This window comes from Cyprinus carpio, chromosome B23 (genome assembly GCF_018340385.1).
Source record: "Cyprinus carpio isolate SPL01 chromosome B23, ASM1834038v1, whole genome shotgun sequence".
In the NCBI taxonomy this organism is placed as follows: domain Eukaryota; kingdom Metazoa; phylum Chordata; class Actinopteri; order Cypriniformes; family Cyprinidae; genus Cyprinus; species Cyprinus carpio.
The window spans coordinates 6,838,850-6,848,784 of NC_056619.1; the positions used below are offsets into that span (position 1 = coordinate 6,838,850).

Consider the following 9,935-nt stretch of genomic DNA (forward strand, 5'->3'; position numbering starts at 1 on the left):
GTTATTAATATTAGTAAAATTATTGATTCCTTAAAAAAATATTTACTGATCCTCAAACTTTTCGAATGGTAGAAATCTGCTTTTAAATAAAGATTGCATATTATATATAAAAGTATGCTATTAATAATATGTATTATTATTATTATTATTATTAAATACATTTATTGACCTTTTATTTGAAACCATAACTAATATTATTTTTATAGAATGCAGATTATTAGTTAGACATTAGTAATATAATATAATATAATTCATATTGTGTCTATATATAATTTATATAAATATAATTTTATAAATACATTATTTTAATAAAATAAATCCAATAGATTAATTCATCTTAGATGTGGTATTATGAAAGTTCTGATGTTTCTTTCAAACCAGGTTTTGTTCCAATTGGTTCATCTTTGTTCCCAGTAAAACTGTGCATCTAATGAGCTTTTCTTGTGTATTTCTCAGGATCAGGCCTCCAAAGACAAAGCCCTGCAGAACATGGCTGCTCTTTCCTCCGCTCAGATCGTTTCTGCCAGTGTGATGAAGAGTCAGCTGCCTCTTCTTCCTCAGCACCCCTATCCTCCTCCAACCCGGGTTAGTTCAGAGCTTAAGTCACTCTCTTTTGACCAATTCTCTAACATGACCTTCAAACTCACATTGTCCTCTGTTTTGTCGTCTAGTTTTGGCCCGGCCCCATCCCAGGACAGCCTGGACCTTCTCAGGAGTGAGTATTTCTGACATCGGATCTGGTCTCAGTGTTCTTGTGAGATCCTACTAAACTTTATCTCTGTTGTTCTAGCATCAAACCCTTTGCACCAAGTCCATACTCCACCCTTCAGCCTCCACTCCCTACACCCATGTCAAGTAAGAGCAGTGCTGGGATTATATCAACCCTATACTGAGCTCAGACTAAACCAGCATGTTTTCTCCACAGGTTACGAGCAGTTACCCACGAGCGCCACTGCCATGCCTGTGTGGCAGGACCGGACCATAGCCTCCTCTAAACTGCGCATGCTGGAGTACTCTGCCTTCATGGAGCTCCAGAGAGACCCTGACACTGTGAGTCTCACTACTGCAGAGTATATTAGATGCGTGTTAGGATGCTATGTGGTTTCTGTGTTGTTCTGAATGGTTTTAGCATGTTAGTATGTAGTAGGGTGTTCTGGGTGGTCAAGCTAGTGCTAAGAGTTTCTAGGATGTTTTTTTTTAAAACATGATAGCAGCATACAAACACACACATACACAGTGTTGGGAAAAGTCCCTTTTAAAAGTAATGCATTACAATATTGCATTACTACATAAAAAAGTAACTAATTGCATTTCTTTATTCATTTTTTAATGGAAAGTAATGCATTACGTTACTTTTGCAGTACTTTTTGTCACCTGAGCTGGGCTTGCTTAATTATTTTTTGTAATAACAAAAAACACAAATGTTATATTTTTGGCTAATGTAAGGGCCCTTTCACTCCAAAAGTAAAATTAATAAGCATCAGGCTGAATAAAGCGCCTCTCGTACAGACAAACCATGGGTCACAGGAGGGTGGGATGTTGATCAGTACTCACAATAAATTGCTTTACAGATCTATCACTCTTGCCACTCAGAAATGTTCATGCAGTCATGCAGCACGTATCAGAACTTCCATGCTCCGGTGCGGTTAGTGCTCACACATGAGTACCACGCTCTGGCCCACTTCTTCCAACTGAGCCAGGGTCGGCTAAATGAACCGCGCCTGAGAGCATCGAGCGAACACACTAGTCAAACGAACCAGGCTTTGGGAGTCAAGTGCTTGGGCTCAAAACACCTAGTATGTGTACACTTTTTTATTCTGTTTTATACAAAAATGATTATTTTCTAGTCGTCTGCTGCCGACATCATTCTTATGTTGTCCCATGCCGCACTCTTCTGCGTTGAGTCCTTTGATAGGGCAGGTCTCTACTCTGAAGACGCCTGTTATAATGTTATGATCGAGGCTCTGGACTCTGAGCATAACTTGTTTTTCTACGACAAACTATAAAATATTTTCTATAAAAACGTTAATGTCCTGGCAGTGGCAAATAGCTTTGGTTTTATATTTAATTTGATTACAGTAATGTTATAAGTTGAGATTTACAATAAATATTTTAACTGCTACTCTGTAAACGAACACTGCTGTAAAAAAGCACCTTATTTGTTTAAAGTGTTTGCAAACCAAATGTTAATTTCGATTAAAAAATGTAATCGTTGCCCAGCACCGTGTGTATATATATATATATATGTATATATATATATATATATATATATATATATATATATATATATATATATATATATATATATATAAAATATACAGTGCCTTGCGAAAGTATTCAGTATTCATACCCATTAACGTTTTAATGTTTTGTTACATCTTATAGCCTTATATTAAACTGCTTTATTCCATGGTCTGTCTGAATACTCAATTCTGATTGGCTGGCAGGTATGCAGTAAAACCGTTTAATGTACGGGTAGTTCCAAGTCAGTTTAATCACCGTTCCATATTAATGTGCTGCTTTAATTGATGCACACAAACCCACATTTCATCAGTCGCACGCACACGCACACGCACACACAGAGCAAGAGTGAGAGTCGGAGGTCGCTCCGGTTTTACTGCGGTTTTTTTTTGGTAATAAAATAGCGTAGATACTAGATCTCTACATGATATTCCTCAGCCACAAGGTGTAAAATCGCTGTTTTTGAAGTAGCCTAATTAACTGTTTGTTAGAGATACACGCAGACGCAGCATGCAGGTAATTCACATACAACTGTCATCTCTGTCTTTCTCTCTTTCTCTCTCTCGATCGATCGATAATTAATTGAAATAAATGTAATCTTACTGCACTATTTCATCTCTGTGTCTGATTTGAAGTGGGCAGAAAGCTAGAGTTAAAGAGCTGTAACTGATGAAAATAACTGCCATTTTTACCCTTCCGGTCAAATATTGCGTTGCAAAGAGCAATACTAGTTTTTAACTTGTCTATAACTTGGCAAATGACCATGGAATAAGTGGAATAATCAATGGCTTGCCGTGCATTAAAGGATTTTAAATGCACTTTGCGTCAGGTGGTTCTTTGCCTCCACGTCGTGCATTTAAGATAAAGCACAAAACAGGTTTATAACAACTTTGCAAATTTATAAAAGTACTCTCCTGAATAAGATACTATATGTATTCATACCCTTTTCTGGGGCGCTTGAAATTGAGCTCAGGAGCATTCATATTAGAAACTTATTTATATTAGAAACAAACATACTAGTCTTCCAGATGTAAACACACACATCAAATAGACATCTCTGAGATGTATGTGTGCTACTAATCGTGCAAAAAAAAAAAGAAAAAAAAACCTGCTAGATACATGATAAAAAGCATTCTGAAATCTTTTTTTAAACTATATTAACATTTCAGACAAGACTTTGCCAAGCCAACATCAAAGTTTGTCTTCAAGCCTTATCTGTCTAGTTTATATGCTATTGTAGTGTTTATTAATATGTTGAATTAGTTTTTATTTTCATTTTAAATTGTAATTTTAGTTTAGGATTTAGTAACTTCATGTGCTTTTGTTATTTTCAATAGTTTCTGATTTTTAACAACTTTCATTTTATTTCAGTTTTAGCATTAGAAGTTTTAGTACTTCTGATTTTCATTTAAGTTTCAGTATGCCTTTTTACATCTAGTCTTTGTATTCAATTTTATTTCTGCTTTATTTTAGTTACCAAACTTAACCTAAATATTTTCAATAGTTGTGGTTAACAATCGCAATACTTTCACTGACAAAAAATATACGTATGTTTCAGGAATGGTGACATTCCATGCATTTGAAAGCGCAATAAGGGTTACCTCTTCACCTATTAATCCACAGTACAGCAAGCACCTGTTTGTCCACATCGCCCAGACAAACCCCTCATACACAGACCCTCTCCTGGAGGCCGTGGACATCCGTCAGATCTATGACAAGTTTCCAGAGAGGAAGGGAGGGCTGAAGGAGCTGTATGAGAAAGGCCCTCAGAACGCCTTCTTTCTGGTCAAATTCTGGGTGGGTTTTTACAAATGCACGTTGATCTGTACTGTCATTGACAATGATGATCCACTGAAAGTACAGTAAATATTACAAGTCTAAAAAGTGTGAGATACCAGTTTAGTCTTAGATGTTGGTTTACTGTATGTGACACATTTTCAGACAGGTTTTTGCTGTAATGTGTTTCAGGCTGATCTGAACAGCAGTAATGTTCAGGATGGCGCAGGCTCGTTCTATGGGGTCAGCAGTCAGTACAGCAGCGCTGAAAACATGACCATCACTGTCTCCACTAAAGTCTGTTCTTTTGGGAAACAGGTGGTAGAGAAGGTTGAGGTGAGTTATAATTATTCATAGCTGTGTTTTTGTCATCTACTGTACATGGTCAGTACTGACGATATGGTTTCATGCAAAAAAAAAACAGTTTCTATACTTTGACTTTTTGACCCCTAGACGGAGTATGCACGTGTTGAGGGCGGGAGGTACGTTTACCGGATCCATCGCTCACCCATGTGTGAATACATGATCAACTTCATCCATAAACTCAAACACCTTCCAGAGAAATACATGATGAACAGCGTCCTGGAGAACTTCACTATACTGCAGGTAAGACAGGAAAAAATTCAGATTTTAAGATCAGAGCCATTTTTAATCTATAAGTGTGAATTGGCCAAATTCCCCAAAGGATGTTGAATCAGAATGACAGGAAAAGGAATTGCTTTTAATAGAGGGACTTCATTAGTTAAATACTGACTAATGCCTATTTATTTTATTCAAAAATTTCATATAAAATCTACATACAATTTTCATATATTTCGGGTCCTGAAGAATCTTTGTTTTATAAAATAGTTATAAGTTAACTAAACCCATTATGTATCCGATCAGCAACTTCTAAATGTGAAATGTTACCATGCTATTACTGCATTTACCCTTTTTTGATTAATTCAAAAATTGAGAAATTCTTTGGAATTTAAAATTACACATAAGCCGTATGAAAATGATGAGATATATTTCAGTAATGATGAGAAATCTTGAATGAAATTTATATAATCTGAGAATTACCAGTATTAACCCTTTTGTAATGAATAGAATTTAATTCAAATATTTTGAATTTATACCTGATGATTGCTAAAAGAGTCCTAATTTATGAAATCTACATATATATTTCTACAAAACAATATACATATTACTCTGAAAAGTTTTCAATCAAATAAAATTTGTTTTGCTTGCTAATCTTTCTTTTTTAGATACATTTTTGATGCTACAGTGATTCATTAATAGGCATACATATGTTTATTAACAAAAATCAGTCCCAAAAGTATGCAAGATATGGGGAAAAGATTTTTTGACACTAATACCAAAAAAAAAAAAAAAAAAAAGAGGACATTAATACAACTTCATATATAATTTTACAAAAAGTATTTTTGGCAGCTAGTGGTACTCCATACATACCCAGGTCCTGTTTATTTTTATCATTACTATTTTTTTAATGGCTATATCCCTTAAAAACAATTGTAGAAAATCTGAGAAAAACATGCAACACATGCAAAGTTTCACTCCCTTATTATGCAGTGTTTAGACATTTTTATGCCTAAAAAACAGACCTAAATGCATTATAAGAGTTAAGAAATTAATACTTTTATTATGCATTAAATGTGCATTAAATTGATTAAAAAAAAAACTGACAGTAAAGACATATATTTATGTATTGATGTTTGTCTCATTTTAAAGATTGTAGGATAAACTAAAGCATTCTTGGAAATTACATGTTTTTATTCATACGTTTACTAAAAATCAATAAAGATTTCACAGGAAAAATACAATAGGGGGATGTTTTTACAATTATAGGCCTTGCTAAAAAATATATTAAGAAGGCATGTGGTAGGTTGTATACGACAACCTTTTTTGATCATGTTGATCATTTAGAGGCTTTAGAAATTGGTGGAAGCCATCAGTATGGTATCAAAATAAGTTTCCAAACTTGTCATTAATCTCATCCAACATGAAAGTTTACTATGCTATGCTTTCTTTGAAATTAGTGTTATTGTACTTTTTTCCCTGATGGGTTTTTCTCCCCCTCAGGTTGTCACAAACAGAGACACACAAGAGACTTTGCTTTGCATTGCGTTCGTGTTCGAGGTGTCCACAAGCGACCACGGAGCACAGTATCACGTTTACAGACTCATCAAGGACTGAATGACCTCCAGACCCCATTCATGCAATGCCTACCAACAAAGTGAGGAGAAGAAAATTAGACAAACCTGAAGCTCATGAACACAATCGTGGACAAAACACAAACCGGGATCCTCTGCACTAGGCTGTGTTGTATATGTAGACGTGTTCCTTAAAAGCAAAGGAAATGTACTTTCAGGGATAATTCTGTTTCTTACTGTTTTATGGAGGAGAGGTCTTGAATGTCTGTGGTGGGTGAACTCTGTCACGTTTATGGTACTAGACTATGGCACAAAGGTCTTTTTAAAAGCCATTGTAAGCGAATAGGAAAGGAATTCTGGTCGATAAGTTTTTCTCTAATCAGGAATGTTGTGATAGCATATGTTTGTCTTTCATTTAGATGCAGCAGCTTGCTACCTCTGACCTTTGACAGATCACGGGCTCAGATTGTGTTTAGAATGATGCGCAAGTCTTGAAAATAAAAACGGTTTTGTGTAGGAAAGAGACACTGAATGTTTGTTGTGATGGGAAGCGCAAGTTGCAAGAAGTTCAGGGTTCATGTTCCATGAATGTCACACACTTTTTTACTCTCAATTTGGCTTGATTTTTTTTGTTTGCGAATGTGTGAGCTATTTCTACCTCCTGGTGTTACGTGGATATGTCTGGACGGCTGTTTTCACCATGGAATAAAAAATTTAATGTCGAATTTTTATCTTACAACTTCTAGCACATTTTCTGGCAATTCTGTGTTCACATCTCACAATTTGGACTTTGTTTAAAAAGGGGGAAAAAATAAATTCTGAATGTTTTAAGATATAAGCGACATTTTTCTCCCAATTCCGATGTTTACTCACAATTGCTAGTTTATAACTAGATATAAACTCGTAATTCTGAGAAAGGCCAGAAGTGTTAGGTAAAAAAACTTGCAATTGTGAGAAAAACACAGTTATGGAAATTAAACAGACGCAATTGCCTTCTTTTTTTTTTCTTTTTTTACTTTTTTATTGTTTAGCAGATTATTATTTTTTTTTTTTTTGAAAATGTCAGAATTCCAAAATATTAACAGAATTCTGAGATGTATAATTGGAATTGCGAGAAAAAAAGATAGAAATCTGAGTTTAAATCTCGCGATTATGTTTTTGTCTCTCAGAATTATGGCTTATTTTCAGAATTTCAAGAAAAAAAGAAAAATTCTGAAAAAGTCAGAATTGTGAGATAAGTCGCAGTTAAATATTTTTTTCTTTCAGAAGCAGAAAAAACAACAACTGCGAGATTTAAACTCAGAATTCTAACTAAAAAAGTCAGAATTGTGAAATATAAACTCAGAATTGCAAGATATAAATACATAATTGTGAGATATTAACTCAAAATTGTGAGATTTAAATTTGGAATTGTGAGGGGGAAAAAGTCAGATTTCAATTAGCTTTTTTTTTCTTTTTTTTTATTATTATTATTCTGTGGTGGAAATGGGCTTCTGTGGATATGCAAAGTGCATTTTTGTTTTTCTATAATGATTATTGTGAATATGCATGGTTTTACTCGATTGCCCTCATTTTGAGTGCCTTATCACTTTTGTGTCTACCTTCGCCATACTGGCGAGTGAGCAGGAAAATTCAATAGATCAGGTAACACTGTTTAAATCAAAGAGGGCAAAGCTGATATTGCATAATGGGGTTACAGCGGGACAAAACAGATCTCAGCATGTAACACTTGGTTTGGATTTCTCAGTGTTTTTAATCATTGAACTACATGCTAATTAATTACATCATCACCAAAGCAATTACACTTAACTGGGTGCTTAAGTATTTTCCTCATAAAAACAACAAGAAAGAAAGAAAGAAAGAAAGAAAGAAAGAAAGAAAGAAAGAAAAACATTGTATTTTAATATAAAATATTTCAGTTGTTCTCTCAGTTTTTGGAGTGTGGTAAGGTGTGCCATTGGTCAGCAGAAGATTTTGAACAGCACAAAGTGAAATTAACCATTAATTCCATATCAAAATGTGCAATAAGATCTGGGCTATTCTGATCCACATTTTCTCAGGTTCTGTCAGTAATGTAGACACACTCTAGCTTTATAATGTTAGTATATACAGTACATGGAGTCATGGATTCATTACTCGTTTTACATTTATTCTTCCACTCATGGCATCCTTCTTGGTGTTGATTGTTTGTTTTTTTTTACCCAATTTCACCTGCGCTGGTTAGTACATGTGATTTTAAATGTCAGACATAATCAGTGACGTTTAACTGTAGTCAGCTGATTATTTATGGCATCATATATTGATGCATTTATATACATTTGTCCAATACATTATGGAAAGCACTTGTTGATGTTCCATAAATAACTTGAGTTGTACATTCTCCTTTTTTTTTTTTTTTTTTTTTTTTTTTTTTTGTGAAAATTTTTTTTTTTTTTTTTTTTTTTTTAACCAAAGAATCGAATGTGAACATCATCCCAGTCTTGCCTTATTGTGTGCTTCAAGTCTTCTGTGACAATTTAAGAGAAAAAAAAAAAAAAAAAACATACTTCTGGATGAGTGTGTGTGTGTGTGTGTGTGTGTTTGTGTGTGCACCTGTGTGTAAGAGAGGAAAATAGAAATCAATTCTAAAATTCTACAAATTGTTTTGTGTATATTTTAAGAATGTTACAGGAAAAAGGTTTTAATGTCTATTCTTTTTTCATCTTTATTATTATTTTTTATTTTGTTTTTATTTTAATTATTTTGGCTTTGTTTGTTCCAGTATAATTTTTGTTCTGGTTAATATTAAATTAGGGTTGTAACATCTACAATGTTTCATGTTTTTGCCCATTAAAGCGACTTTCGACCCTTGGAAGCTAAAACATCCAAATTGCTATTTATTTATTTTTTATTTTTTTACAGTATATATATACACACACACAAACACACACACAGATGTTTGTTTCTGTGAATTGTGGGGATTTTCCATAGACTTCTGTTATTTTTATACTGACCAAACAATATTTTCTATCCCCTAACCCTAAACCTACCCCTTATAGAAAGCATGTTTGCATTGTTCAGATAAACATCATGCAGGCAGGTCCCCACAATGTCAATAATTTCAGGTTTTACTATCCTCGCGGGGACATTTGGCCCCCCCACAATGTAGCATAAACAAGTACACACAAACACTTTTTACATTTTAATGTGATAATATCATTAGGATAATTAGGCAACAACTGTGTTTGTATAGAGTCACATTTAACTGTGTTTTTTAATGATGTAATGTACAATGAATTTTTTTTTTTTCCCAAATAAAAGAAATGATTTAGCATCACTAAATCAACCCAAATACATGCATTTATACCAACAAAAGTAGTAGTAGTAGTATTTTATGGGTTAAATCAGGTACTGATTGCTCTGTAAGGTAACAATTGCAAGTTGGTGTATCACAATTAAATGCACATAGACTAAATTTGAAGTTTAAAGAGGATTATTGATTACATTTGTAACCAGGTTATAGGTTTTCCCTCTGTCCTCAATGATGTAATTTTACAGGAAATAAAATAGTTTTTGTTGATATAAAAAAGAAACAGTATATCAATAAGCATTATTAGTGGAATTGATTAATTACTCTAAGCAAATCCTTACTGAGTAATGCCTAACTTTATTATTTTATTATATATATATATATATATATATATATATATATATATATATATATATATTATATATATATATATATATATATATATATATATATATATTTTTTTTTATATTTTTATA

At 33.4% G+C, this 9,935-nt stretch overlaps 1 protein-coding gene across 4 annotated transcripts in view; it reads left to right on the top strand.

Moving 5' to 3' along the window:
- Positions 1 to 7,443, top strand: part of LOC109099349 (transcriptional enhancer factor TEF-5-like) — a 33,385-nt gene extending 25,942 nt beyond the window's left edge. For 2 of the 4 annotated variants that reach the window (XM_019112857.2, XM_019112861.2), the window contains 8 exons: positions 457 to 585; positions 672 to 715; positions 791 to 855; positions 926 to 1,050; positions 3,865 to 4,038; positions 4,210 to 4,353; positions 4,471 to 4,623; positions 6,100 to 7,443. In XM_019112857.2, the coding sequence (XP_018968402.2) occupies positions 457 to 585; positions 672 to 715; positions 791 to 855; positions 926 to 1,050; positions 3,865 to 4,038; positions 4,210 to 4,353; positions 4,471 to 4,623; positions 6,100 to 6,213 (948 nt within the window). In that variant the 3' untranslated portion in view covers positions 6,214 to 7,443. The remainder of the gene's footprint in view (positions 1 to 456; positions 586 to 671; positions 716 to 790; positions 856 to 925; positions 1,051 to 3,864; positions 4,039 to 4,209; positions 4,354 to 4,470; positions 4,624 to 6,099) is intronic. The other 2 variants (XM_019112856.2, XM_019112860.2) reach the window with 2 other exon arrangements.
- The last annotated feature ends 2,492 nt before the right edge of the window (positions 7,444 to 9,935 follow it).